At 41.4% G+C, this 16,554-nt stretch overlaps 1 protein-coding gene and 1 long non-coding RNA gene across 6 annotated transcripts; one reads left to right on the top strand and one right to left on the bottom strand.

Moving 5' to 3' along the window:
* LOC137259321 (antistasin-like) lies at nucleotides 1-10,654 on the top strand. Of its 5 annotated transcripts, XM_067797001.1 has the most exons (8): nucleotides 1-281; nucleotides 3,029-3,160; nucleotides 4,365-4,463; nucleotides 4,870-4,974; nucleotides 8,567-8,656; nucleotides 8,841-8,930; nucleotides 9,359-9,574; nucleotides 10,459-10,654. In XM_067797001.1, exons 1-8 carry the CDS (start codon nucleotides 209-211, stop codon nucleotides 10,470-10,472), a joined length of 819 nt encoding a protein of 272 aa, XP_067653102.1. In that variant the 5' UTR covers nucleotides 1-208; the 3' UTR covers nucleotides 10,473-10,654. The 5 variants fall into 5 exon arrangements, with proteins under 5 accessions (XP_067653102.1, XP_067653105.1, XP_067653101.1 ...); XM_067797004.1 differs by lacking the exon at nucleotides 4,365-4,463 and having other exon boundaries at nucleotides 136-281; XM_067797000.1 differs by lacking the exon at nucleotides 10,459-10,654 and having other exon boundaries at nucleotides 136-281; nucleotides 9,359-9,637.
* Nucleotides 10,655-11,835: 1,181 nt separating this feature from the next.
* Nucleotides 11,836-15,765, bottom strand: LOC137259325 (uncharacterized). The gene is made up of 2 exons (XR_010954707.1): nucleotides 15,683-15,765; nucleotides 11,836-12,425 (listed from the first exon to the last, which is right to left on the bottom strand). It is a non-coding gene; the product is annotated as an uncharacterized lncRNA (long non-coding RNA).
* Nucleotides 15,766-16,554: the final 789 nt, after the last annotated feature.

The following is a 16,554-nucleotide window of genomic DNA, read 5'->3' as shown; positions in this document are numbered from 1 at the left end:
GCTCCGGGCGTTTTCCTTTCAATTACCCTGCCAAATAGTGCTAGGCTTGCGGACTTTTAATGAACACGATCAACAGGTCATTGGGGATACCTACGTATTAACCCTGTTATAAAGAGTCGTAACAGTCACCACCATCAGACCAATGCTGTGAGTGAAGAGAGTGGAAGAGCAAGACGCAGGCTAGGAGAACACAGCCTTGGCGAACATCATGCTGAAACTCACAGTTTCTATTGCAGTCCCAGCAGCAATCGTTGTATGCCTGGCGGTACACGATGTCCAAGGTCTGTATATGAACGTATTGCTTTGCACAGATCATTCAACATGTTACGTGTATTCACTGAGCATGTTTTCTAGTTTTATGTACCGTCATACGTCGCCTATGATGACGCTTAGTTTTCATTGAAGAACCGTTGAAGGGTGAAACATCTTGTGCAGATGAAGGAATTTTAAATATTTATTGCTTACTGTTACGAGAGTGCTTTTTCCGTGATTTGAGATGTTATAAATTATTATCGCTGTAGTTGTAATTAGTTCACAGTATTTCAGGTTTTAGTGTTAGTTATTATGGGTTAGAGGCAGTACTTTAGAGTTAAGCCTTTTGTCATGGCAAAATTCTTAACCTGAGAGAATCACTTGTTTAATGATATGTGTGTGTGTGTGTGTGTCTGTGTGTCTGTGTGTGTGTGTCTGTGTGTGTGTCTGTGTGTGTCTGTGTGTGTGTCTATGTGTGTGTGTGTCTGTGTGTGTGTGTCTGTGTTTCTGTGTGTGTCTGTCTGTGTGTGTGTCTGTGTGTCTGTGTGTGTCTGTGTGTGTGTCTATGTGTGTGTCTGTGTGTGTCTGTGTCTGTGTGTCTGTGTGTGTGTCTGTGTGTGTGTCTGTGTGTCTGTGTGTGTCTGTGTCTGTGTGTCTGTGTGTGTGTGTCTGTGTGTGTGTGTCTGTGTGTGTGTGTCTGTGTGTCTGTGTGTGTTTATATTATATACAGTCAACTAGGTGTACAACGAGCGCGTTTATAGCAATGGGAGAATGGAATGATGTCCAGGGTGTACGTTGCATTTATTTGGATAATGTTTTGCACAGTTGTCGTGTAGGTGTTTTGTTTGCTATATTGCAGGTTTTTTGTTTTGTTAGGTTTTTTGTTGTTGTTTTGGGGTTTTTGGGGGTTTGGGGTTGTTTTTTTTGTTTTACTGTTTGCTGTTTACTTTTTTTGATTTGTTTTGTTTTGTTTTGGGGAGTTTTTTTGGGGGGGTATTTGGGGGTTTTTTGGGGTTTTTTTTGTTTTTTGGGTTTTTTTGGGGGGTGGGGGGGGGGTTTGTTGTGTTTGGGAGTCACCTTATTCGTAGATCGTGATTCCTTTTGTGAGTAAAAGACGATAAAGGCACATTTCCATTGTACCCGCTGTGCTATTGCTGAACTATCCCTAAACGTCTCGTAAAATTTAACTCTTTCACATAGTGAAGAAATTTGAATTCTGATCTCTTGACTCTTTGTCAGCTTGAGCGCTTATTAGTTAGAGATTTTTGTGGCACGTGATCTAAAACTTTGAAAACAACGTGTAGTGCCAGTTTCAACATGTTGACGTCTTGGATCACATGCCGAAATGAATACAGGTTAATGTTCGACCCGTCATAACGTGATGGATGCGTACTTGTGTGCATTCTCTTCCCACAGTGGTTACTCGTCACATCTTTCTACATAACCTCTGTTCTAATACGACCCTTTCGTGGAGCGAGTATTCAAGACTCGTGATTGGAGGCAATCAGATTTAGTAGTGCAATCAGCTACCTTGTTTCAAAAGTGATCGTTCGAAAGATCTCGGTAATTTCCGGATGCATCGTGAAAACTAGAACCTCTTCCCGAGCGCGATACTCAAACGCTAATTCTAGACAGAACTCAGTCTTGTCATTTTTGTTTCTCCACATTGCTTGCATTTGTCAAGATGAATGTAAGTCGGTGTAACAAGTGTTCTGATTGGACAGAAGAAAAGGAGATAAAACTGCTGCCATATTTTGCCGCAAGGGGATTTTATGAGAACCGCGATATATGGCCGTGTTAGAACAGAGGTTCGTAGGAAGATATGACAAGTAGTCTCTGTGGGAAGAGAATGATAATGGTGTAGAACAGCTTTAAAATAGAGTGAGTGAATGAGTTTGATATGAATGACTTGTGTGACGCATACCATCGTCCCGTTCCACAAAATGAAAGTAGAGCAACGGAGATTATTACCCCCACAATTTAACAAGGGATGTATAACGGGAAAACGTAGTGGTTTATATTCATTTGAGATCGATTAACCGTTTGAAAAACGTGGTTGTATTTTGTATTTTATTTGCTTGACATCAATATTTTTAATACGAATCAGTTCAATATGTATTTCATGGCACTTGTGTTCGGGGTGCGCCTTGGGTCGCCTGTGTAATCTACTGTGAAGACTTGTGCCTCTGAGGAATATTCTGGATGCTGTTTTCTTCGAATCTCAGACTCGCCATGGCGATAAGTGATAAGAGTGATAAGAGTGATAAGAGTGATAAGAGTCTAAGACATGCTTATTAGCTCTCCTCCGACTCACTCACTCACTCGCTCACTCATTCACTCACTTTTGTTTTGTTTTGATGTGTCTGTGTGTGTCTGTGTGTCTGTGTGTGCGCGCGCGCTCCAGAATGTAACTGCTGACAGTATTTGAAATGGTGTTTCAGTTTGGGTGTGATTTTATCTTCTCAGTCGAAGGTTTCAATACACAGCATTAAAGTGGAAGATATATACTTCATTCTTAGGAACATCTGCGTTTCTCTCACTCACTCAAAATGAGTGAGGATTTGACCCCTGAAGTAACACAAAATGAGGTCGATAATTTGAGGGAAACAGGGTTAACGCTAGGTGATGTGGAAAACTTTCCGTCTGCATGCATATCGAAATACCTTTTCGTAGAATTGTCTTTACTTTCACCCGCTCGTCAAAGCACCCCCTCCCTCCCATGCTCATCAAGCTAACAAATCTCACTCACTCACTCACTCACTCACTCATGTTACAGGTGCGGCTAACGTTCCTGCTGTGTCTCTGCCCCCAATAAGACCAGTGTGTGGTCCCGTGTGCGCCATTTTCTGTGAATGCGGGAATATTCCTGATGAGAGAGGATGTCCAACATGTCGTTGCCGACCATGCGGTAAGCTCCTGGAGTTTACGTATATCCCAATTCAAAGCCGCAAATAAATGATCAATTATGTAAGAAGTGTCATTACTGACTGTAAACCAAAAGTCACTGTGTTCTGTAATCTGATTGGTTGAAAAACATGATCAAATGGTATTAGATTCCCGGAAACTGCAAGACTATTTACTGCGTACTGACACGTAGAAACAAACAATTGTTTTGTTGCGTCATCAACAGTGGTGACGTCATTCAAATCATATTGTGACGTAAAGTTAGAATGACGTCACAAATGAGCAACTCCAGATGCTACCATGGGAACCAGCTGAAACGGCCAGCTGATGACACTTCACTGCTGTGTCCGCATTCGATGTAAACGAGTGCAGACACTAAAACCCCTTTGGTTTACTTTTGTGTTTACAATGTCGATAAAAATCATGTGTTGGCCAATTTCCGGGTGTTATTGAGTATTTGAAGCACGGGAATATTTCATTTCAAACCTCCGGCTGACGCCGTCGGTTCCAAATGCATTCCCGTGCTTCAAATACTCAATAACACCCGGAAATTGGCCAACTCATGATGTTTATCTCCTAAGTGACATTTGTAAGTGCAGACTGTTCCCAGTCTTTGTTTATAGAGCCTTTCAGTCTAGCGAGGGAATGATTAAGTCGGAAATTTGTTATTCTCTCAAGGTTTATCGGTTCCTCAGACAACCATGACAATATTTGAAAAGGAATGACACGTTGCCAGTGAGCACTAGCCTTCAAGATCTCCCAGATCTGAAAGGAGACGTTTCTTGCGTATTCGTTGCATCGTCAACGTCTCATCCTTTTGAACTCACTTACAAACCTTCCTTTCTTCTGGAGTCTCTCAGTCCCAGATTTGTTTGAACAGTTTGTAGCTGGAAAGCAAGCGCGTTACAAATGCAAGGAGACGTTTCTATTCTTGTGACCAAAACCAGAATTGACCGCGAGGTCTTCTCAGTGACAGATCGTGGAATTCTATTCCTCTCAAACTCCGTTGCATCGTCAACGTCTCATCCTTTTGAACTCACTTACAAACCTTCCTTTCTTCTGGAGTCTCTCAGCCCTCAGCTACAGTTTGTAGCTGGAAAGCAAGCGCGTTACAAATGCATTATTATTGTTGGTTGTCACTACTGCGGTCTCGCCAAGTGCTGTGGCCCACTTAACTGCCCCACTGATGTGTCTATCAACTATTACAGGACCGACATTCTGCCCCTCAATTCGCTGTGCTAGACCAATTGAATGTCCTTTTGGGGTAAAGAAAGTGAATGGTTGTCCCACGTGTGAGTGTAACCCTGGTGAGTGTGATTTCTGACAATTTGACATGATTTCCGAATTTCTAAAATATTCCAATACTTGATAACAGTATTCCATATTGTAAATATGCCAATCTATTTGAACATATATGCATTTAATTATCTAAATTCGATATTACTTTTCGATACTGTAGATGGTACCGATCAACCGATTGCTGCAGACGCTCTTTCATTCCTCCTCATCTCAAATCCTTCCCATGGTCATTCATAGTCCCAATCCCATCTTATTCTGCAACAGTATCTCTCTTTCCCATCTCCCCAACAGTATCCTTTTCACTCTCCCCCTTTTCCCATTGTTCCCAAACTGAAACACCCTCCAACCCCCACCTCAACCCCACACCCCCATGCTATGTATCTCCCCTTGCTGCAGTGTTTATTTCTCCTCCAGGCACTGCCGATTGCTCCAAGATCGGATGCCCACCCAATGTGGCAATCAAGTGTTTATATGGCATCAAGATAATAAATGGCTGTCCTTCATGTTCTTGCAACACAGGTAAGGGAATCGTCCGAAACATGATGGCTAGTTGATTGATTGGTGTTTTGGTTTCAGCAATATCCTAGCTATAATGCGGCGGTATGTACAAATCAAATCTTTACCAGATAATCCAGCGATCGACAGCATGAGCATCGATTGGGATACCCCGCCCTTCCCACGTGAGCCTGACCACTCGACCCCGTTACTCGACTTTTACGACAAGCATGGGTTGCTGAAGACCAATTCTGACCTGGATCTGCACGGGTTCGAAAGATCGTATGGTCCTGAATGATAAGAAATATCCTCACAGACTCCTAGTCCGGGCTACTGGTCGATTTGAAGCAAAAACAAAAAACCAATGAGACTAAAATGTTCGGTGAAACATAACCCTGGTGCTCAAAACTCTAACCTGTCAATACAGATCACAGAGATCGATAGTCCTTCAATAAATATCGATCAATTATCGATAAATATCAAAGACCTATTTTTGAGCAAAAATATTCAAAGAGTCTGAAAGAAATGAAATATTTCAAATCACTTGTGGTGACATGTTTTGCGTGGATTACTAAAACTCAGCACAGGTTAATGAATGAATAACTTTGTCGTCACTTGTGTACGTGTTTCTCGCACACCTGCTATTACCTCACATACACGTCACCCTCGAAACAAATAGTGAACTGTGTCAAAATTTTAATATGATGATGGCTTGTTTAACATGTTCTTAATTTTGGACAAAAATTCTGCAAGAGCCTCACAGAGTTGGTCTGACGTTGTGATCAATGTTTCACTAGGCATTTAATGTTTATTAGTTCTTGAGTTTGCAGTTCTTGGGTCCGCTTTTGAGCCATGCGGACTATAAGATAATGGTGAATATTTTGAGCCAGTGTGTATTTTTAGCAGGATCATTTAGCAATACAGACTTATCTCCCTTGATCAAAAGATGTCAGATCATGGTGGACACCAATAGTTTTACCTAAAGGTATTCGAATATTTTTGTTGAACACATTGTCTCAACGCATAGCTAGAACCTGTGTATTTTCTGTCTACATATCGTCAAACGTTAGTAATTGAGAAGTCATATCATGGAACACAAGATCTATTAAAACCTTACAATGATGTGTACAGATTGGGACATGGTCTATGATACAGAACAAATATTAAAAGGAATGTGTGACATCGTAACTAATTCTACAAATCTTTGTGTCAAAAAGGAAAAGAATCAGAAAAAGACATCAGAATAGCCCCATCAACACTACCAAAGCAAGCCGTGGATTACAAAAGAGATTAGATTATTGTTAAACGCAAACAAACAAGCTTACATGAAGAAATAAAAAAAAAACTCAATTTCATACATGTTGACATCTGTCTTAAAGCTCGTGAAGTGAGTGTAGACTAGCGTACAAAGAGAAAGGTGAGTGACAGTTTCAGCAAAGCAATCTGCAACGAGCCTGGCTAGGCGTGAACACGGCAGGCAGTCACCGCTGGTACAATGAGACCTTTGCTGAAAATACCAACGCTTTCTACAGCCGTTGTGATTGTCACGATTTTACCAATGGGAAAACTCAAGTCATTGAAGCCGTACACGATTGTGATAGTCGTCAGAAGCTGACGTCATTCAAGGCTCCTCCAGAATTACATCCGAAAAGCAACAGGACCTGACAACGGCAATGTGTTGAAGGAGTGCAAATTTCAGCTGTGTTCATTTTTCACAAGATTCAAAGACACAAACTAAAGAACTCAACAACTACAAACTAGTTGCTGTCACTTCTCACTGTTGCAATAGAGTTTTCTGGAGCGCAGATTGATTGGACATCTCTGACAGGAAGTGCCGACATACTGGACCCGCTTCAGTTCGTCCACAGGTGAAAGAGAGCAGTTGCTGATGCCAAACATCTAGAGACATCCGAGGTGAAGGAGAGCAGATGATTCCAAACATCTAGAGACATACTGCAGGATCCTGGCCGTTGACGTTCCTGCAACGTTCTTTGACGTTCCGCACCAACCAGCCATATATCATGACACAAAAACTGTTCGACATGAGCGTTACTCATACCACATCAAATGGATTGGAAACTTTCTGGTGGACAGACGGCAGTATGTGAAAGTTCAACACTGGTGCACCACAAGGCTGGTTAACATCTCCTGTTCTGCACTAATGATTGTGTAAGCTCGAGTTTAACCTGTTCAACTGTTCACAGATGGTGCAGCAATTGTCGGCGAACGATACTGTATCTGAAGAACTGAATAATGAGGACATTAATCATTTCACGACTTGGTGTGCAGAAAACCACTCACTTTGAAATGTCACAAACCAAAGGCACTGATGCTTGACAGAGGAACCCCTCAGAAATGATCCCAGTGGCAATCAACGGTGATAAACAGTATCGGAGTATAAAGAATCTGGAAACCCTCATTGTATCTAAAATTAACTGGAACTGTAACACTGAAGGTCAGTACAACAAGTTCAGCAACGTCTTCACTTCATCAATGAACCCTTATGCTTCAATGTTAACCCATCTATTATATCATCGTTTTATGCAGTGTTTATTCAGAGTATTTTATCTTTTTCCTGCCATTGTTGGAACAACTCTCTTAGTTCATTTCATATCAAAAATAAACAACATAGTTAACACTGGACGCAAAATTTCTAAGGTCATATTTGAATGTTTGTCATCAATATATCAAATCGTGCAAATCGTGAATCTCTCAAAATCACACTTATTTAATTTGAAATACAACCTCCTCCTATCAGACCGGCTACAAAGTCCCAATTGTGAAAACTAAGATATATAGCCTCTGTTTCCGTTATTCCAAGTACCATATCTCTCTTAAACAAATGTGGAAATGCTTTAATTCATGAATTTATTTAAAATAACGTATTTTATATCTCTGATGTGCCATTTGCTCTGTTGACGTAACACAAATTCAATAAAAGGCAATAAAGTATTATGCTCCCCTACCCTATTGTTTTATATTCTGAAAAGTGTAAACTATGTATTGTAAGGTAACTGGATTTTGTATCGTGTGTTTGTCAAGGTCCAGGTTCGAATCCCCTCTTAGTTAAAATATACCAGGTCATTTTTATGATTTCCATTGACGTCATGTTGTGAAAATATTGCTAAAATATCGCTACTCTAACCATCCTCAACCACGGACTATAGGGTCAGTGGCGGTTCGCACAACCGTATTTCGTTAACGGCTCAGTCCAAATGACGATGGCAGTTACTTCTGTCTGCAGCGGGAACTGTCAAGTCCGGCAGCTGCCTATAAAATCTCTGTCATGGCTGCTGCGTTTATCATCAATTAAAACCTCTACAATCCGCCAGCTGTCAATTCCGGATGTCGGCCTGAAATGAACCCTTCAGTTTGTGTTCATTCAATAATCAGAACTGTCTAAACCTGTGCATGACGATATTGACAGAGTGGTGTCCAGTTGCAAACACTCCTGGGTAGTTTAGTGGCCAAATTGTTCGCTCGTCACTCTGAAGACTCGGGTTCGGTTCCCCACATGAATGCAATGTGTGAAGTCCATTTCTTGTGTCTCCCGGAGTAATATCACTGGTATATTGCTGAAAGCTGACTGACTCACTCTTTCACTCACTCATTGCAGGTCCAGTGTGTCCAGAGCGTCGATGTCCTAGAATCTGCAAAAACGGCTTTAAAATGGTCAATGGTTGTCAGTCATGTCTGTGCAATCCAGGTAAGTTTTACTTTAAGCAGAGGGGCAACGGGGTAGCTTTGGAGTCAAAACGTTAGCTCGTCACGCCGATTCTCCACATGAGAATAATGTGTGAAGTCCATTCCTGGTATCTCTCGTCGTGATATTGCTGGAATATTGCTGACTCACTCACTCGCTCATTCACTCACTCACTCATTCATTGCAGGTCCAGTGTGTCCAAAGCGTCGATGTCCTAGAATCTGCAAGTACGGCTTTAAAATGGTCAATGGTTGCCAGTCATGTCTGTGCAATCCAGGTAGGTTTGTTGTTAAAGCGTCCGCTCGTCACGCCGAAGACCCGGGGTTCTATTCCCCACATGGGGGCAATGTGTGAAGTCCATTTCTGGTGTCCTCCACTGTCATATTGCTCGAACATTGCTGAACGAGGCGTAAAACTAAAGCCCGATTACTCCAAAGTCACAGGCAATGCTCCCGTCTGTGGTGTTCACAGACAAATGCGCCTGAAAGTATCGTTCGTGTTCTAGTCTGCTATTCCCTGTGTAGGGTTGTGCCCCTTCTTTGACACATGTCATCGGTCCCCATAGCGCAGATCGATGCTCATGTTGTTGATCACTGAATTGTCTGGTCCAGACTCGATAATTTCGGCGTAAAACTAAACTCACTCACACATTTATCAAAGCGGTTTTAAACCCTATCAGATTCATCCATTACTCCTCTACTGTAGGTCCAAGCACCTGCCCCAAGATACACTGTCCCTTTCGCCAGGTGTGCCGTTATGGCGTGAGGAAGGTGAATGGTTGCCCAACGTGTTCTTGTGAAACACCTATATGTCCCCGCTTGGCCAGGAACTCATGCAGGAGGCGATGCCCGTCAGGGGATGTCATCCTGAGAAGTCTTAGAGGATGCCCCACATGCGTGTGCAGACGAGGACGAGGTTTTGGTGAGTTTTGCATGCTGTTCACGTATTGGGATGCCTAAAACATAAAGTTCTTGAAAGGCATTTCAAAGTTTGACGAACATGAATGCATGACAAGCTTTATGGATAAGAGGGGCGGTGGGGTAGCCTAATGGTGAAAGTGTTCGCTCGTCACGCAGAAGACCCGGGTTCGATTCCCCACATGGGTACAAAAATTGGTGTGAAGCCCATTTTCTGGTGTCCCTCGCCGTGATATTGCTGGAATATTGCTAAAAAGCGGCGTAAAACTAAACTCACTCACTCACTTTATGGATAAGAGATTCTTTTTTATCGTTTATAGAACGTTTCAGAGCAATTTTTGGGTTCCTTCGTCAGTTGAATGCTGAGTCAGTGAATATATACGAACCACAAACAAAAACATAAGGGAAGACCCTAAAATTTGATAGGTATGTGTAAACTTAATCGTGGTGAGGTGATGTATCCACTAAGGTAAATGCAACGTTTTGTGTGCGTAACTGGCACGTCGTGTTAGAACATACAGTGAAGCAACTGATTCAGTATTCGTCGAGGCTGGGTGAAAGAAATAAAATCAAAAACAGCGAAAAGCAAGGTTGTTGAAACACACCAGCCCGTTGTTTGTTGCACAATAGCTTAGTGCATGTGGAAGAAGTCATATCCTAGTGTTTAATGCGTTCACCCGTAGCTCCAAAGGCCCGGGTTCGATTCCCCATATGAATACAATGCACGAAGCCCACTTCCGGTGTGCCCCGCCGTGATTGATATTGCTGGAATACTGCTAGAAGCGTCACAAAACCTCATTTGCTGACTCACTCACTCAAGCAACAGTTAATAAAACTATGTCATAAAATTCGTCACTGTTCACCTTGTTACTTTGAATTTATTTTCAGCTGACGCTGAATAGGAACCGAGTCGCACGCAGACCCAATATCCGAGGAGGACATTTTACGGATTTAACAACGAATCCCATTTCTATTTACGTGTTATATGTGAAGATGTTTTACGCATTTTACGATTTGTTTTACTGCTTTCTTCCCTGTTTATTTATTTTCATGAACAGTACTAAATAAAGTCCATGGGAACCAATTTCGTCCCTTTTTTAACAAATACTGTGTGATATAAGTGACTAATACTGTGTGATAAAAGTGACTAATACTGTGTGATATAAGTGACTAATGCTGTGTGACAAAAGTGACTAATACTGTGTGATAAAAGTGACTAATACTCTGTGATAAAAGTGACTGTTACTGTGTGATAAAAGTGACTAATACTGTGTGATATAAGTGACTAATACTGTGTGATATAAGTGACTAATGCTGTGTGACAAAAGTGACTAATACTCTGTGATAAAAGTGACTGATACTGTGTAACAAAAGTGACTGATACTCTATGACAAAAGTGACTAATACTGTGTGATAAAAGTGACTAATACTCTGTGATAAAAGTGACTGATACTGTGTGACAAAAGTGACTGATACTCTATGACAAAAGTGACTAATACTGGACGGTCGAGTAACCCAGTGGTGAAACCTCACAACCTCAGGGATAATTGTCTCCCTGTGTGGGTACCACGCGTGGCGCATCCTGTATTCAAAACTAGGTCAAACATGTCTTAGGAGAGACAGGAGAGACAGAGACGGGTGTCTGTGGAGGGGGGTGTGTGCGTGCGTGCGCGGTGAGGGTGGGTGAGACACCATTGTTCCTCAACTGTCGAGTGCTCTAGATCAAGCGTTCGTAAAATACACAGTCTTTGCTGGGTGCAGTGCATACTGTGTTGTGTTTTTTTTTTCAACTATCTTTACATATGTGACTGTGCCAATTAATCCCCTCTCAACTACTGACCATTAGCCTTAATCCAATCAAGGATGGGATTTCTCAATATTCACCGATAATCTGGCAATACATACCATATGGATTCTTCTTATCTTCAAGTTCTTTCAAGATTATTTTCTTGAAATTTCAAGTAAAAATGTATCTTGAAATTTCAACTTAGCACTTGAAATAATAAACCCTAAAACCCTAAAGGTTTATCCACATGTATAGTGAGGCTTACAAATCGGACTGTTGAATTGCAATGTAATTTGAAAAATAATAACACATTATACTCAATGAAACGATGATAATAATGCAGAATTTAAGCCCTGAAAATAAAAAAGTTGTTTAACAAGCTATCATTAAAAAATATTGCCACATATAACCCGATATATGCGTTATATGCTTTCAAATACGTGCTCAAAAGCATATAAATATAATTTATACATGACTTGTACCACTTGACATATTCTTTGTATTTACAAAAGAAACTACATGTATAAAACAAACGGATGAAATTATCGCATATAGAAATTATTCAAAATAAATCAATGCATACCTTATACATTCCGAACAAACCGTTGTATTTCAGTTGGAAACCCCTCAGAATGTACACAATATCCTTCTGGATTCCCAGTACAGACATTTTTCATTGAGAACTGTAACCAATTTATGTTTAAACCATTCCGAGTAAATCGTTGCTTCTATAAGTCGCTCGGAACAAACAATTGTACACATAAATCACAGAAGAAAAAAGAATAAATAACAGAAGAATTGCATATAAACACTAGTCTGTACATCCGGTTTGCAAAGACTCTATGCATATGCCATTGCAGTGTCATTGTATGTCATTGTAGGACGTCCTTGTTGTGGTTTTAGTAGCAAAGGCACGTGGGACAGCCGTTCACGTATCTTAAGCCGCGGGGACACACATCTCTGGGAGGAGGAGAACACGAGGGGAGAGAGCAACAGCTGCAGGTGGGACAGCCGTTCACCTCCACGTATCCAAATATACACCACTGACTGCAGTTAAAGGGGGAACACCCTGGAAGACAAAAGAATCGGACATGGGCATGTTGATTAACGCAGCTCTCGCACAGGATGAGGTCATAACTGATATTGATATGACTGCCATGGTCATACGAAGTGGGGGATCAGGGGAATTTTAGCAGCAAAGTCGGTACTCGGTTCCAGCATGACAACGCTACTTCACATATTAGATCATCTCTTGTTTTCCCAGAATAACCGATTTTTATGTTTTTGTTTTTGAGAGAGAGGTTACACTTTTCGTTAGTAGATCGCTTCCCTGGTTTTACTTTTCGTTAGTAAGACCGCTTCCCAGGTTTTGCTTTTCCTTACTTTACATGAACATCAACATTCAAATGATACATGAGTCTTTGATATTAATTGATAAATATCGTTCAAGATTAAACTCGTAATACAAAGGTTTCCCGAAGCGGGATTGGAACCGCAATTCTCCCATCCGTAGGCAGACGCTCTACAGCACGTCCACCGGGCCGACGAAAGTGGAGGGTTTAAATTACCTACTTATAGATACGATCATTCAATTGATTTTACGCGCGCTCCGGTTATTGTTATGCAACTTCATTAAATGATCATCTACATTGTAATTACCCATCATTGACGGTATATATGGTAGAGAAAACACGCCTCCGAGGTTTTGGTAGACAATGTAAAACCGGTGGGGTAGGGAAATCCCGAGGAGCGGAGTCCCTGTACATCACACGCCAATGCTAACATCATGTCTTGCCTTCCCGATCACCAGAAGTAGTCATTGGAAGCTCATCGGGATTGAAGAAATAATCCATTTTAGACGTTTTAAACGTAAAAGCCACAAATGTTAGTGAGATTTTAAGCCGGTGTTGACATCTTAGCGGAATGGACATGTGCCGATAAGGTACCGAGGCGTAATTGCTGCCAATGGTAGCCATAGAAAGTACTGACTTGAAACCATGTTGTGGACTTAAGCAACGAAAACATTACGGGATGTTGTTGTGTTGGCGACCTCTTTGTCTATTTACGTTAATGGCTGTTAAACTAATGCATTGCTCATATATTCTCCTAAAAATGGCTGATGCATTACTATTTTTGAAGAGCGTATTTGCCTAGTAATGTCTGTAAACGTACTTGAAAAAAGAAAAAAAGTGTGTGTGTGTGTGTGTCTGTGTGTGTCTGTGTGTGTGATATAAGTGACTAATACTGTGTGACAAAAGTAACTAATACTGAACGGTCGAGTAACCCAGTGGTGAAACCTCACAACCTCGGGGATGATTGCCTCCCTGTGTGGGTACCACGCGTGTGACGCATCCTATATTCAAAATAAGGTCAAACATGTCTTAGGAGAGACAGAGACAGGTGTGTGTGGAGTGGTGTGCGGATGTGTGCGTGCGTGCGTGTGCGCACGATGAGGAGGGTGAGACACCATTTTTCTCAACTGTCGAGTGCTCTAGATCAAGCGTTCGTAAAATACACAGTCTTTGCTGGGTGCAGTGCATACTGTGCTTTTTTCAACTATCTTTACATATGTGACTGTACCAATTAATCCTCTCTCAACTACTGACCATTAGCCTTAATCTAATCAAGGATGGGCTTTCTCAATATTCACCGATAATCTGGCAATACATACTATATGGATTCTTCTTATCTTCAACTTCTTCTCTTGAACTTGAATTTCAAGAAGATATCATGTGTGTGTGTGTGTGTGTGTGTGTGTGTGTGTGTGTGTATGTGTGTGTGTGTGTGTGTCGTTAACAGTGTGTGCTTGTGGGGAGTGGGGGGGGTGGATGTGAATGTGCTTGAGAGTATTTATGTATGACTTAGGTATTGTTTGTTTATGACTGAGAGAGTGTTTGTGTATGACTGACAGTGCTCACGATGGTCTTTTAAAGTAACAGGACATTGGGTCCTGTAAGTTCTCAGATGTCTGTCTGACCCACTGAAAATTCACAGGACCCAAAGAGTAAAATTAAACACACATTTCAGCTTTAACATTTTTCATAATTGGCATTGAAATTATTAACATTATATAATGACAAACATTATAAACATAAATTTATAAACAGTGAACAAGTGTCACATGCCACAAATAACAACTTCAGAGAAAGTTATTGTGATATATTCAGTTAGACATTGGGTCCAGCAGGTTGGAGACTTCTGTCTGAGCGTTGGCAAATGTGCAGGATTGCATTTTCAAGGATCAACTTGAAATGATTTTGGAAGAGGCTAAAACAAATCACCGCAACCTCTCCATGTGCTGGATTGACTTTTGATCGTTTAGTCCTTTTCTTTGTCTGTTTGCCTTCAATCCTGTGAGCTTTCAGCTCAGTAATGCGAAGGGCTACCACCCCGGCCAACACATTGGCTCATCGCCTTTACATGGAAGACACCGTGTTCCTTGCCAAAGAAGAAACCAGTTTGAAAGTACAGACTCTCCACATTGAATCCCATTTTTTAACACCCTTCATTTGAAACGTGTCAAATAATTAATGGTGGGTCAGTCAAGATGCAAGAGGGCGGCGTTACCGAGCATCTTGTGGAAGTTCGAGGCAAGCTCAGATGCCCAGATTCAAGACAAACACCGAGAGGAGTATAAAACTATCTAGAAATCACAGCCAAACGCTTAAAACCAAGTCAAGGCCATCAATACATTTGCTGTGCCTGTTCTCCTATTCCTTTGGAGTAGTTTATTGGTCAAAACAAGACGTCTTGATCACCAAACCAGAACTAACCTGTCTGTCCACAATCCTCGTTGCTGTCTATTTAGTTTATATATGTCAATCAGTTCTGGAGGTCAAGGTTTGATTAATTAAATCATTAATATATCATTAATATATGATAGAATTATGTACTTGTGGTGATCAGATGATCCTCTGGTCACATATGCCATGAATCAAATTTGAGGCTAGAAAATAATGCTGAATGGAACAGCAATGAGAGTAAACCAAGTGAAGTCATTCACCAAGTCTGCCCACTGCAATATTCCAAGTATATAGCGACGGTCGGTATATAAGTAAATCTGGGTCAAACAATCCAGTGATGAGCAGTATGAGCCTCCCCATCCGATCTCGATCCCGATCCCCACATGGGTACAATGTATGAAGCTTATTTCTGGTGCCCCCCAACATCTCAAGACTATCTCTTTGACTCCTACGACATGGGTGCTGAAGACCAATTTAAACTTCACGGGTGCAAAACATAATAACAATCATTGTAGCACGCTATCCTGATCAATTTCTATCAGTGCCATTCCGTTTGTCACGAACTTCTGATAATTCGACTTACCATCTTGGTTGACGCTCTCCGCAGACAAGCAAGCCGCCATTGCCAGAAGGTACAGCACACTGGAAGCCATGGTAAATATCCACGGGGTTGAAACACACGAACTCCTTTTATAGGAGAGCGTGAGCAATTCATATATCATGCTTGTCAGGCGACGTGATTCGTCAAACATGGCCAGGATGTAAAGCAAAATAACAACTCCTTCTACTTTGTCACACAGCGAAAAAAAATATGATTTACGACATGTCTGAGTGACCAGGTAAAACATGTAACGAGAGGCGATTCTCGTCCCCATTTTTGTTTAATTAATTTGATGTTGGCCGTTGTTCAAAACTATAAATGGCAGTGATATATAATTATAATCTCATGAAGCTCAGAGACGATACTGTATTGCAATGTCTTAAGGTTTTTGCTTTTAGTTGGTCTTTCAGAGGTTTATATGTAGTCTTACGTTGTTGTGTCGAGCTTGAGGAGTGAGTGAGCAAGGGTTAACGTCGTTACAAGCAATATTCAAGCAATATCACGGCGAGGGACACCAGAAAATGGGCTTCACACATTGTACCCATGTGGGGAATCGAACCCGGGTCTTCGGCGTGACGAGCGAATACTTTAACCATTAGGCTACCCCACCGCAGCTCTTATCCATAAAGCTTGTCATGCATTCATGTTCGTCAAACTTTGAAATGCCTTTCAAGAACTTTATGTTTTAGGCATCCCAATACGTGAACAGCATGCAATAGCAGGACAGGGGACACCAGATATAGGTTTGGAATAGTGTGCCCATATGGGCTTCAAACATTGTACTCATGACTGACTACCCTACCGGCCATCCGAGGTTAGGGATATATGTGGGCGACGGGGTAGTCTAGTAGTTA

This window comes from Haliotis asinina, chromosome 13 (assembly GCF_037392515.1).
Source record: "Haliotis asinina isolate JCU_RB_2024 chromosome 13, JCU_Hal_asi_v2, whole genome shotgun sequence".
Lineage (NCBI taxonomy): Eukaryota > Metazoa > Mollusca > Gastropoda > Lepetellida > Haliotidae > Haliotis > Haliotis asinina.
The sequence above is the reverse complement of the archived record's forward strand: the minus strand, read 5'-3'. Positions and strand labels throughout refer to the sequence as shown.

Coding starts and splice junctions, on each gene's coding strand:
- LOC137259321 (XM_067797000.1), top strand. CDS start 209: ATGCTGAAACTCACAGTTTCTATTGCAGTCCCAGCAGCAATCGTTGTA. Junction 282..3,028: donor GGCGGTACACGATGTCCAAG/GTCTGTATATGA, acceptor CTCATGTTACAG/GTGCGGCTAACGTTCCTGCT. Junction 8,931..9,358: donor GTCATGTCTGTGCAATCCAG/GTAGGTTTGTTG, acceptor CCTCTACTGTAG/GTCCAAGCACCTGCCCCAAG.